General features: G+C 44.6%; 1 protein-coding gene across 3 annotated transcripts; it reads left to right on the forward strand.

The window, feature by feature from the left end:
* Positions 1 to 16: 16 nt before the first annotated feature.
* ddx11 (DEAD/H (Asp-Glu-Ala-Asp/His) box helicase 11) lies at positions 17 to 12,920 on the forward strand. 3 transcript variants are annotated; one of them, XM_042109875.1, is made up of 27 exons: positions 17 to 362; positions 457 to 590; positions 730 to 939; positions 1,070 to 1,156; positions 1,314 to 1,450; positions 1,592 to 1,643; positions 1,949 to 2,056; positions 2,168 to 2,255; positions 3,037 to 3,245; positions 3,429 to 3,581; positions 3,741 to 3,787; positions 5,841 to 5,920; positions 6,146 to 6,187; positions 6,334 to 6,401; positions 6,488 to 6,526; positions 6,665 to 6,791; positions 7,610 to 7,741; positions 8,246 to 8,358; positions 9,727 to 9,799; positions 10,313 to 10,416; positions 10,604 to 10,753; positions 10,868 to 10,936; positions 11,079 to 11,179; positions 11,361 to 11,445; positions 11,875 to 11,950; positions 12,311 to 12,465; positions 12,736 to 12,920. In XM_042109875.1, the coding sequence occupies exons 2-27, from the start codon at positions 462 to 464 to the stop codon at positions 12,769 to 12,771; spliced, it is 2,670 nt and encodes an 889-aa protein (XP_041965809.1). In that variant the 5' UTR covers positions 17 to 362; positions 457 to 461; the 3' UTR covers positions 12,772 to 12,920. The 3 variants fall into 3 exon arrangements, with proteins under 3 accessions (XP_041965809.1, XP_041965810.1, XP_041965811.1); XM_042109876.1 differs by having other exon boundaries at positions 460 to 590; XM_042109877.1 differs by having other exon boundaries at positions 17 to 288.
* The last annotated feature ends 14 nt before the right edge of the window (positions 12,921 to 12,934 follow it).

Below are 12,934 nucleotides of genomic sequence, written 5' to 3' on the forward strand. Positions count from 1 at the left end.
GTTGCAATGGACGATTGTCTTCACGTTTAATCTCACAAAACATATTCGATTAGCGAGAGTGTGTTTACATTTTTTATCACAGTCAAACACATGCATACGGTCCCTAGGCTTTCTCCCAACCCTCTTTGCTCTCATTGGTCAAACTCTCAGATTGGCGCGTATGTCGAAGGAAGTGAGTTTTCTAGCAGCTAATGAAAATAGTTCTGAAGCAGATCTCTATTCCCATTCCCAGGCCAGACATCTAGACGTATTTTCCAGCCAGTGGCGGTTTAGCCACAAGACGTGCAGGTATCCCTTTGTGTCGATTTTATGAAAGCTGTTCTATTTTACTCCCCAGCCGAATCGATCGACACACGTCTTGGGTAGGTGTTTAGATTGTGACAGACACCGACCAGCTGGGATACATCTGTGGAATATGTTAGAATAAGTCACTTACTCTACTGTCTTATTGTACAGAAGAAATGGACAGCGATACGGGGGGCTTTCCCTTTCCCTTCCAACCATACCCGATTCAGGAGCAATTCATGAAAGTTTTGTATGCTACACTCGATCAAGGCCAGGTCGGCATATTCGAGAGCCCTACAGGCACGGTAAGTGAGTCGTGGGTCATATGGTGTCAGCTCTATTAGATGGGAATGTTACTTGTTTCACAATGTCATTTGCCATGCTTGCCATATCTCAAGTTAGCTCTCTCTCTCTCCCTCTCCCTCTCGCTCTCTCTCTGTGCAGGGCAAGTCTTTAAGTCTGATCTGCGGTGCTCTTACCTGGCTGAGGGATTATGAGACCAAGAAAAGAGAGGAAGCAGCCAGACTTCTGAGAGAGGAGGAGGAGAAGGAGAAGGTGGCCGGGGCACAGACAAGCTCAGGGTCCACTGAACCTGACTGGATCACTGACTTTGTGCAGAAGAAAGCAGAGAGGGATCAGGTGAACAAACTCAAGGTAAGTGAGAGAGAAAGTGTGTGTGTGTGTGTGTGTGTGTGTGAGAGAGAGAGAGAGAGATTCTCCACAAACTCTACTTGAGGGAACAAGTGGAAGCAGTTGATCAATGTTCTCTTCATCATTCTCACAGGATGAAGAGATGAGGCGGAAGAGAAGAGATGAGAAGCTGGAGATGATCCGACACAGCGCACAGCTCAAGTACGCTCTGAAGAGGAAGGTGTGTGCGTGTTCTGTTGTGTTCTGTCTGTGCATGCATGTCACCAAACACAATGACATGATGTATAGGCAATGGTTGTCATCTTCAGATTCAAGATTGATATCTTGATTGTGACAATCCTCTGTGTGTGTGTGTGTGTGTGTGTGTGTCCCTGTAGACTGAAGAAGATGATGAGATCTCTAAGATGCTGCAGGAGACTGGGCGAGACCCAGGAGAGCCAGCTCAGGACCCTCAGGATGAGGGCCTCATTGTGGCCGAATACGAGAGCGATGAAGAATCCGCTCCCAAAAACAAGTGAGGCGAGATAGACAGTGTGTGTGTGTGTCCAGCTATCTGTGTCTTTCTGTCTATGAGTATTTGCTTTGCAGGTTGCTTTGCAGTGATGGGTGTTGATGTACAGTGACATCAAGCTGGGTTTTCTCTGCTGCCTTGCAGGTTGTGCGACGATGATGAGCTGGATGACTTGGAGGAGGAACACGTCACAAAGGTGTGTGTTTCATGTGATATTTATACACTCTCTCTCACACACACACACACACACACACACACACACACACACACACACACACACACAGACACAATTGTTTCAGGTTTTCACAGACATACCAACAATTGCCTTAGATCGTATTGTAATAATAAAGTTGTATTAGTTAGCAGTCCACTGCAGATTTTACATAAAGCACCAAATACCTAAAAGGTGTGTGTGTGTGTGTGTGTGTGTGTGTGTGTGTGTGTGTGTGTGTGTGTGTGTGTGTGTGTGTGTGTGTGTGTGTGTGTGTGTGTGTGTGTTAGATTTATTACTGTAGCAGAACACATTCTCAGCTGGCCCAGTTTGTGCATGAGGTCCAGAAGAGTCCATTTGGACCTTCAGTCAGCCTCGTCAGCCTTGGCTCCAGACAGGTAAGAGACGTGTGTGTGCGTACGTGCCCGCGTGCGTGCGTGTGCGCATGCGGTGGTGTTTTTCCGATTGTAGAATCTGTCTGGAATGAATTTGTATTCTTTGTGCTGTAGAATCTGTGTATAAACCCAGAAGTGCTGCGTTTGGGGAGCACTCCGCTGATTAACGAGAGATGTATGGAGATGCAGAAGAACAAACACGGTGAGGTGACCCCATTACATACGCTTATGTACTGCACACCTACCCCATTACATACGCTTATATACTGCACACCTACCCCATTACATACGCTTATATACTGCACACCTACCCCATTACATACGCTTATGTACTGCACACCTACCCCATTACATACGCTTATGTACTGCACACCTACCCCATTACATACGCTTATGTACTGCACACCTACCCCATTACATACGCTTATATACTGCACACCTACCCCATTACATACGCTTATGTCCTGCACACCTACCCCATTACATACGCTTATATACTGCACACCTACCCCATTACATACGCTTATATACTGCACACCTACCCCATTACATACGCTTATATACTGCACACCTACCCCATTACATACGCTTATGTACTGCACACCTACCCCATTACATACGCTTATGTACTGCACACCTACCCCATTACATACGCTTATGTACTGCACACCTACCCCATTACATATGCTTATGTACTGCACACCTACCATGGGGTCAAAAGATGTTCTGATTCCCAGATAAAAAAAACATGTTATAACCTTGTTATAATATTTACATACGTTGTTACATTTTTCTCCTGCGATAGAGACGACGTTGTTGTGCGGCCCGCCGGCCAATTTTCAAAACCCAATGTGGCCCTTGAGCCAAAAAGTTTGCCCACCCCTGGTCTAACACCTATACTAACAGTTATTCTGCACAAACATGAAGCAGAAGCATGAGTGCGTGAAGCAGCCTAAATATTGAACTCTATGCATACGATACAGACAAGCCAGAGAAGCCGGCGGAGGACGAGGCCAAGCGCCGCCGTGGCGTTGTCAAGGCGACATGTCCATTCTCAGGATTTGAGAAATTGATGACGATGAGGGACGAAGTGTTAGTGGAGGTCCGCGACATCGAGCAGCTGGTGCAGCTGGGCCGCAAAACGCACACCTGTCCTTACTACAGCACCCGCAAGGCCATACCTGCTGCACAGGTACACCCCCCCACACACACACACACACACACACACACACCTGCCTGTACTACAACAATGGCAAGGCCATACCTGCTGCTGCACAGATGCACACACGCATATACAGACACGCATACCCTCTGAGAGTAATCCCTGCTTACTGCTCTTCCTGCCCATACCTACTTCTTTTTCCTTCTCTCCCAGCTGGTGGTGTTGCCTTACCAGACGCTGTTGCATGCTGGGACACGGCGGGCCTCTGGCATCCAGCTGAAGGATCAGGTGGTCATCATTGATGAGGCCCACAACCTCTCTGACACACTCACCTGCATCCATAGCACAGAAGTGACAGGGGCACAGGTACACATACACACACGCATACACACACGCATACACACACGCATACACACCCACACACCCACACACACTCCCACACACACCCACACACAATTATGTGTATAATAGGAGATGTCTTTGGAACTGTGATTGCATTTTATGCCAAATTTATCCTTTTTGCAGCTCTGCAGAGCACACTCGCAACTCACTCAGTACTGTGACCGCTACAGGTAAAACACACACACACAAACACACACACACACACACACACACACACACACACACACACACACACAAACAATACTCTTTCAACATGAATTTTTTGCATGACAAGCCAGATATGAAACCCTCTGGAATTTGGTGATAAGTTATTACTAATGTGGTCGAGCACTGGAATCTGGTACAGAGAGAAACACTATGAACCCTTCATTTGTAGCTTGCGGATAACCTGTGCTAAAATAACATCATGAAATGACACAACGCACCTTAAGGGGAGTTTTTTTTGCCACCACTGCCTCAGTGCTTGCTCTAGGGGGTTGGCTCTGAGCTCTGAGGAGGGTTGGTGCTATATAAACAAAACTGCCTACTATAATGTCATGAATGTTGAGATAGTGGATGAATATAAATATTTAGGAACCATCATTGACAGCAAATTATCTTTTGAGAGCACCGCAGATGCTGTCTGTAAAAAGGCCCAACAGAGACTTTTCTTTTTGCGGAAAATGAAATCATTTAGTGTGTGCAGGACTCTGATGAATTTGTTTTACCGGTGTTTTATTGAATCAGTCTTGACATTTTGTATTGTGGTGTGGTACAGTGGTCTTTCATTGATCAGCAAGCGTAAGCTAACAAAGCTGGTTAATGTAGCGTCTAAGGTGGTTGGGGCACAGCTACAGCTCCAACATCTATATGATAATAGGGTCAGGGGTAAGGCTGACCACATGTATATGATAAAAGGGTCAGGGGTAAGGCTAACCACATTTTAAACTGTATATGATAAAAGGGTCAGGGGTAAGGCTAACCACATGTATATGATAAAAGGGTCAGGGGTAAGGCTAACCACATTTTAAACTGTATATGATAAAAGGGTCGGGGGTAAGGCTGACCACATGTATATGATAAAAGGGTCAGGGGTAAGGCTCCAACATGTATATGATAAAAGGGTCAGGGGTAAGGCTGACCACATGTATATGATAAAAGGGTCAGGGGTAAGGCTGACCACATGTATATGATAAAAGGGTTAGGGGTAAGGCTGACCACATGTATATGATAAAAGGGTCAGGGGTAAGGCTGACCACATTTTAACTGCCCTGATCACCCACTTTTTGGGGAGTTTAATCTGCTCCCCTCTGGTCGCTGTTTTAGGTGACCTCTATTACAGTAAGAACTAGACGTGCCAGGGATTCTTTTATTCCTGTGGCTATTAGGAACCTGAATTCACTTGATTGATTTCTTGAATCTTTTATACATTATGTGATTATTTATTTACTTATTTATTCTGTCCATGTTCATTAATGACAGATGTACCTGTGTACTGTCCAATTGGATTCAGTCATTGGTGTTTTAGGGGAAGGAGTGTCTCCATTGTTGTTGTGTGTCCTGTGTTATTGTTGTGTGTCCTGTGCTGTGTTGTCAATGTTGTTGGCATCTGGCGGTGCTTTTTCTGTGTTTAAGACATCCTGCTGCATGCTAAATGTCCTTTTCTAAGGATAAATAAAGTGAAACTTGATAAAGATGGAGACAGAATAGTAGCAAGCACGGTAAGGATAGGAAAGATGCAAACTAGCTGCAAGATAACCAGATACGATCAGCAGGAGGCAGACAGGCAGATGGAGTCCAGGACAGGCCGACAGATGGCATGCAGGGGAGAGTTCCATCTGGAGTGTTCTGTCTCTCTCTTGCATTCTGTCTGTCTGTCGTAGATCCAGAGCAGCTGACTCTCAAACGGGTCTCTTCTGGAGTCGGCTATAACTTGTAGGTGCAGTGTTTCCCACAGAATTGAATTCTATTTGTGGTGGTAGGTTTGCAGAATTAACTTGAATGCAGCAGTTTTTAACAAATTAGCACAGTGTGGTTATGATGCTAACCAGATTTAAGCACAATTTAGTACAACCTGGAAAATCATTGTGTGGTGGTCAAAGTTGATATTGTGGTGGGCCGCCACAAATAAGTCAATGTATGGGAAACACTGAGGTGACATGGTAACATGTAGGTGACTGCCAATCTCTCCTTGTCGTTCACCTTGACTTTCCCATGACCTTTCCTGATCTGTTGTGATGTCAGGAGCCGCCTGAAAGCAAAGAACCTCATGTACATCAAGCAGATCTTATTTGTGTTGGAGGGGCTAGTACGCACACTTGGAGGTGAGGTGTGTGTGTGTGTGTGTGTGTGTGTGTGTGTGCATACATTACAGCCTGTGTGTGTGTGTGTGGGCATACATTACAGCCCGTGTGTGTGTGTGTGTGTGTGTGTGTGGGCATACATTACAGCCTGTGTGTGTGTGTGCCTGTGCGGAAAACAAAAGTTTTTTGACATGTGTTAGCCATGTGTGTATGTGACTGAGTTTTTATTGCATCTTTCTTCTGCAGGAAAAGTGGGACAGAATCCAAACAGTCAAAGCACCCAGTCAGGTATGTTCACTCTGTGTACTATCATTATTTTGGGCCCAAGCAACCTACAGATTTCATATGCAGACACATATGCACCCACTACACAAATAGCCATGTATGAGTAATCTATTTTCTGATAGATATATAGCATCCTATTTCCTCTTCAGGCACTGAGCTGTTCACCATCAATGACTACCTTTTCAAAGCCCAGATTGACAACATCAACCTATTCAAGGTACCACACACACACACACACACACCATTCATTGCTTTCTCACACAAGCAATGCACTCACAGTCTTCACACGCATCTCTTTTACAGCTGCAGAGGTATTTTGAGAAGAGTATGATCAGCAGAAAGGTACAGTTGTGACTAGTTTTTCATCATGCCTGCTGCAACATAAATGAGCAACAAGAAATCAAGTGTACTGAATGCTGTGTGTGTGTGTGTGTGTGTGTGTGTGTGTGTGTGTGTGTGTGTGTGTGTGTGTGTGTACAGCTGAGTGGTTTTGCTGAGCGTTATGAAGGTGTTGGTGTGACATCACATACACATGCTAACAAGGAAAACCGTCGGACTGAGGGCCTCGGCCGGTTCCTTCAGGGTCTACAAAACAAAGCCAGCACAGGTCAGACCCTACAGAACCCCTAGAACATTGGAGAACCACACAATACTCACAATACTATATGACCACACAACAGGACACAACCACACAATAATCACACAATACTATATTGCCACACGACAAAACAGAAACACACAATACAGTAGAACCTCACAACAGAGTCACCACAAGTCAGGCACACAGAAATACACAACTGCAATCAGATGCAGGAAATGCAGAAGAATATTTGTGAAACATTTCCTTCAATGTTCCTTTAGAACTGCATAATTAATGAGCCTGGCCCCACCCGTCTTAATATCTCAGCTCATTTTCATACGGAGCTATTCCCTCAGCCACCAGAATGGTGGGCCAATCAGCGACCAGAGGGAGTGGCTAAGAACAGTGATGTAGAAATCAGGCATTTGTTTTGAAATGTAGTGCAACAGTGGCGGTGGTGGTAGATGTATGCGGAGCCATAGGGTGCAGATCATTTGTCTTTTTGTCCTTCCTTCCTCCCTTGCTTCCTCCCTTCCTTCCTTGCTTCCTCCCTTCCTTGCTTCCTCCCTTCCTTGCTTCCATCCTTCCTTCCTTGCTTCCTTCTTTCCTTCCTTCCTTGCTTCCTTCCCTCCTTCTCAAGCCGTGAGAATTATTTACAACGGTCACAATGTCATTTTGATCTGTGATAAATGCTTAGCTGGAATGATGTTTATTCCTATCATCCTATTTTAAAGAAGGTCTACTTGTCAGCATGTAATTGGGCTACAGGTTTTCTACAGGAATAGACATGTTTTGAACAGGCACTCCCACTAGTCTTTTTTTCATTCACCATATTTTGTGTGCAGTTCTCATGGAAGACCAGAGGGGGGCAGAAGAGAATAAGCCCAGTTTGACTTCTCCATTGATGCTGGTGGAGAGCTTCCTGTCTGGCCTGACCAGTGCCAACAAGGATGGAAGGGTGGTGATACAGAGACAGGGTACACACACATGCATGTGTTCTCTCTCTCTCTCTCTCTCTCTCTCTCTCTCTCTCTCTCTCTCTCTCTCTCTCTCTCTCTCTCTCTTCTCCTCTTCTCTCCCCCCCTCTCTCTGTCACTTTGCCTCTTACACACAGATGACCAAAGACAATTACAGAGATGTTCAGCCAGAGGCCATAATTTCTGACCCTCTCTCTCACCATCCCAGCTCAACCTCTAACACACACTCACCATCCCAGCCCACCTCTTTCCCCAACACACACACACACACACACACACACACACACACATACATATACACACACACACACACACACCACACATACATATATACACACACACACATACATACACACACACACACACACACACACACACATATATATATATATACACACACACACACTATTCTAAGTTTGCACACACCAGATATCTCTTGGCTTCTTTTACAGATGGAGATATCTGAGATGTCTCGGTTCAGTTTCTCCCTCTCTCTCTCTGTAGGGTGTGTAGGCCAGTGCTCGGTGCGTTTTCTGCTGCTGAATGCAGCACTGCACTTTGCTGAGGTGCTGAGAGACTGCAGAGCTGTCATCATCGCTGGAGGCACCATGCAACCTGTGAGACACACACACACACACACACACACACACACACGAGCCAACACAACTCACATACAACCAGCAGCAGCCCACACACACACACACACACACACACACACACACACACACACACAGACAGTCAGCAGAGTGTGTGTGTACTTAAATACACAGTAATCAGAATACCCAAATTCACACACACACAAATATATACACACACTCACATATTCACCAACACAAGTCTGTATACAATGTATACACACACTCATATTTGTGTACGCACACAAACATATATAGACAAACATGTGACAGACATGATTAATCCAGATGGAAAACGGCATGCTTTCAAAGATACTCAGTAAAACACCCACATGGGTTTTTATTCATTTAGTGATTTATAAGCAACCAGAAGTGCTTTAATGTTGGTTACTTACTGTGTTTATGTTTCTTATCAGACGCTTTTGTCCAAAGTGAAAGCGCCTAGAATCGCATCATCACTTAGAATTTACATAATGGAGTAATGTGGTCAGTTCTTTTGGTTTACACCAGAAGCTGCATTTTGTACAACCTGAAACTGTTTGGCTGTGGGAAAAGATCATTGCAGTATTCAACCTTGCTGGAGAAAAAGGCCTACATTTTTCTGATTTCTGTTTTGACAGCCAAAACACAGCAAAACACAGAGGCCTTTAGCTGATTTATTTATTGCATTCACATGGCTGTAAAAGCTGAGATCTTAATACATTCAGACACCTGGGTTTTTTAAAGTGTCTTAAAAGTCCTACATTTCTTCTCACATTTCCAATTAAGATGGCTTGACCTTTTTACAGCTGAGGGATTATTGAGACTTTCAACTCATTCACTCAACACACACATATAGCACACCCATATTCACATGTACATAAAAACATGCTGACAGAGATGCATAATTGTGCATCCACACACACAGTATTCATCGCACGCACGAACGCACACACACACACACACACACACACACACACACACACACACACACACACACACACACGCACGCACGCAACACACATGGATGCACTACCCATAGAGACAGAGACATTTACAAAGCCCTTGGTGATAATGGCTGCAGTTCTCGTGACCGTGCTTGCAGATAATTCTTCATTAACACACGCTACAAAAAACTGCTCCACTGTTGGAGTCTGTCATTGCCTCTTACTCAGACTGTAGCTTGCACTGCTTATGCACAACTATCTACACACACACACACGCACACGCACACACACACACACACACACACACGCACACACACACACACACACACACACACACACGGCCATATCTTTACATATCAAAGATGTGTTTGTCATACATTTTAATGAAATGAAGTGTGTGTGTGTGTGTGTGTGTGTGTTTCAGGTGGCTGACTTTAAGGAACAGCTGCTTCTTGCTGCTGGACTGACAGAGGAGCGAATCACAGAGTTCTCCTGTGGTAAGGAGAGGGAGAGAAAGAGTGAGAAACAGGGAGAGGGAGAGAGAGGGGGAGAGAGAGATATGTGCTGATAGCATTATTGTGTAGTTGATGTTGTTTTTTCTAGCGTTGTAGCGTTTGTAGGTTGGCGCAATCATGCTAAACGCTGACGTGAGGCACCTTCCTTGACCCAGTCTGTCGAGTAGAGGACATCAGGGCTTCTTCCTGTGTATAAGCACACTTTCTTTTGCCATCTAAGCATTTTCACTTATTTAACTACACCTCACTTCACTTCCTCAGTGGACCCATTTGACCTCCAACGTCTCCCCTTCTCTCGGCTCTGTGCTGAGGAAGCTTTTCTTAAGGCAGACCGGTCCTACCTGCTGTCACCTTCGTTGTCACATTTCAGCAGAGAGCCTCATTACATCAGAGAGACCGGGGGGGATGGGGGGGGAATAAGAGACAAGATTCTTGAATACTCTCATTCCTCTGATACACTGTGTGTGTGTTTTCTGTCTCCCTCTCTGTTTGTAGGTCATGTGATTCCTCCAGAGAATATTTTACCCATAGTTCTGTGTGCAGGACCATCAGGGCAGGAGCTGGAGTTCACCTTCCAGACGAGAGACACTCCAAAGATGGTAACACACACACACACACACACACACTCCTACAGTACACACACTGTCACTGAGTGACACTGACACTGAGTGCATGTACCTGATTTTGAGGATTTGTGCATGTGTGAGTTTATTTTATTGTATATTTCACAAAAGTTTAACTGTGTGTGTGTGTGTGTGTGTTTTTGTGTGCGTTTTTGTGCATCAGATGGAGGAGACCGGTCGTGTCCTCTCTAACCTGTGTAACGTAGTTCCGGGGGGCGTTGTGTGTTTCTTCCCTTCTTACGAGTATGAGAGGAAGATTCTAGAATTCTGGGAAGGTACCGGAGTCCTCCAGCGACTGGCTGCCAAGAAGAAGGTAATTCCACTGTACACACACACACACACATACACACACACATACACACTTTGTCTGTTGTCTCCTCATCTGATTTGGTTTGTGTAGAGTTGTTGAGATTCTCTCTTCTCTCAGATCTTCCAGGAGCCAAAAAAGGCCAATCAGGTTGAGCAGGTGTTGTCTGAATACTCCAGGTGTATTCAGGTAAGTGTGTGTATGTGCAAGTCTATATAGAGGTGAGTTTGTGAATGTGTGGATTATATGTTTGATTGTATGGGTATGTTTATCTTGGTGACTATGCATAGGTTTGTGTGTGTTTTTAATGTATATGTGATGTGTTTATCAGCGTTGCGTCACTTCTCCATGTGGTCAGTCGGGGGCGCTGCTCTTCTCTGTGGTTGGAGGGAAGATGAGCGAGGGGATCAATTTCTCAGATGATCTTGGCAGGTGTGTGTATGTGTGTCTGTGTGTGTGTTGGGAAGAGAAGAAGAGAAAGGGTGTTCTCTCTAACATGACAGTTTAAACAATTTGTTAACTTTGTAATGTAATAAAACCGCTTCACACACGTACATGTGAGTGTGTGTGTGTGTGTGTATTGTTTGTTCATTGCATATGCGGGTGTTGACAGGTGTATAGTGATGGTGGGAATGCCTTACCCCAACATTAAGTCACCTGAGCTGTTGGAGAAGATGTCTTACCTGGACAAGAACATGGTGAGTGGCCCTGTAGTCGTGACATTTTGCATTTTGGGGGCAGCCGTGGCCTACTGGTTAGCGCTTGGACTTGTAACCGGAGGGTTGCCGGTTCAAACCCCGACCAGTAGGCACGGCTGAAGTGCCCTTGAGCAAATGTGTAAATGTTCCAATCAATGATCCAGGCAGCACGTTTTCTTCTCTCTCCATTTTACAGTCTAATTTTTACTGACTAGAACGGCTCGGGGTCAAAGGTCATACGGAATCGATTAATCTGCACTATTTTTTTTAATCAGTTATTTTTTCTCAAATTAATTAATCGAAATTAATCAGTTATTTTGACAGCCCTACTTACTATACTATCAGTCTGATGGGAAACATCTCCTTGTGTTTAGAGTCTCTGCTTCTCTTGTTTTCCTCATCGACTCATTTTGTCGCTTGTTTTGCTAGCCACATATAGGGGGCCGGAGTCCTGGCAGGGCATTGGTGGAGAACCTCTGTATGAAAGCCGTTAATCAGTCCATAGGTGAGTTGGGCCAAGACGCCTCAGACCTTCCGTGAATGTCATGATGACATGCATTTCTCAGCTGGGTACAATTTAACCACAAAACCCATGTGACATCAGACTGTATCACAAACCATTTGTCATGTAACTCTACATCTATATAGTTTTATAGTATATACTAGAAGTAAGACTATATCTATTTTATGGTATTCACTATTCCATAGTATAGTACATGTAGTTCATAGCATTTTGCAGTAAATTACATGTAGTTCACAGTATTTACATATTTTAAATATAGTATATACAATATGTTATAGTATAGTATAGGGCTATAGTTTATAGATGGCTAAAGTCTATCGTCCGATGCTTGTGTCTGTGCAGGCAGGGCAATTCGTCACCGCGGCGACTACGCCTGCGTGGTTCTGCTGGATCGCCGATTCTCACGTCCTGCCACGCTACAGAAGATTCCGGAGTGGATTCGCAGGAGCACGCAGACACACAACAGCTTCGGACCGGCCTTTGCCAGTATCAGGAAGGTGTGTGTGACAGAATTTGGAAGGGAGAATGGATAAATAGGGATGGTGGGGTTGGTTTGTACAAAGCAAGAATTCAGATTCCATTTTTTGGGTACATTTCATTAGTTTTTCTTCAGAAATCTGCTACCTTTTGTGACTGCTTTGAATGTGTGTGTGTTTGTTTGTTTTCATTTCTCCAGTGTATGTGAGACTGGAAGGACAGGAATCTTAAGTGTGTGTGCGTTTTGGTGGTGAATAATTTGATGTGAGTTGTTTATCCATGTCTTGCAGTTCTTCCTGGAGAAGAGGCAAAAACAGCTGAACTGAGATGAAGGAACGAGATCACTGCTTGTCTCTGTGTGGGTGTCTGTCAGTTGTGTGAGTTCTTCACCGTCTGTTTTATTAACTGTTGATGCTGAAAGATATTTGTTGTTGAAATGATTGTGATCCATCCCATAATAAACCAGATAAATCAATTCCCTTCCATTGC

This window comes from Alosa sapidissima, chromosome 11 (genome assembly GCF_018492685.1).
Source record: "Alosa sapidissima isolate fAloSap1 chromosome 11, fAloSap1.pri, whole genome shotgun sequence".
Lineage (NCBI taxonomy): Eukaryota > Metazoa > Chordata > Actinopteri > Clupeiformes > Clupeidae > Alosa > Alosa sapidissima.

Bases quoted from the DNA above. Each gene is read 5' to 3' on its own strand.
- ddx11 (XM_042109875.1), top strand. From the start codon at position 462: ATGGACAGCGATACGGGGGGCTTTCCCTTTCCCTTCCAACCATACCCG. The intron at 6,188-6,333 runs GTATGTTCACTC...TTTCCTCTTCAG, and splicing joins CAGTCAAAGCACCCAGTCAG to GCACTGAGCTGTTCACCATC. The intron at 10,937-11,078 runs GTAAGTGTGTGT...TGTGTTTATCAG, and splicing joins AATACTCCAGGTGTATTCAG to CGTTGCGTCACTTCTCCATG.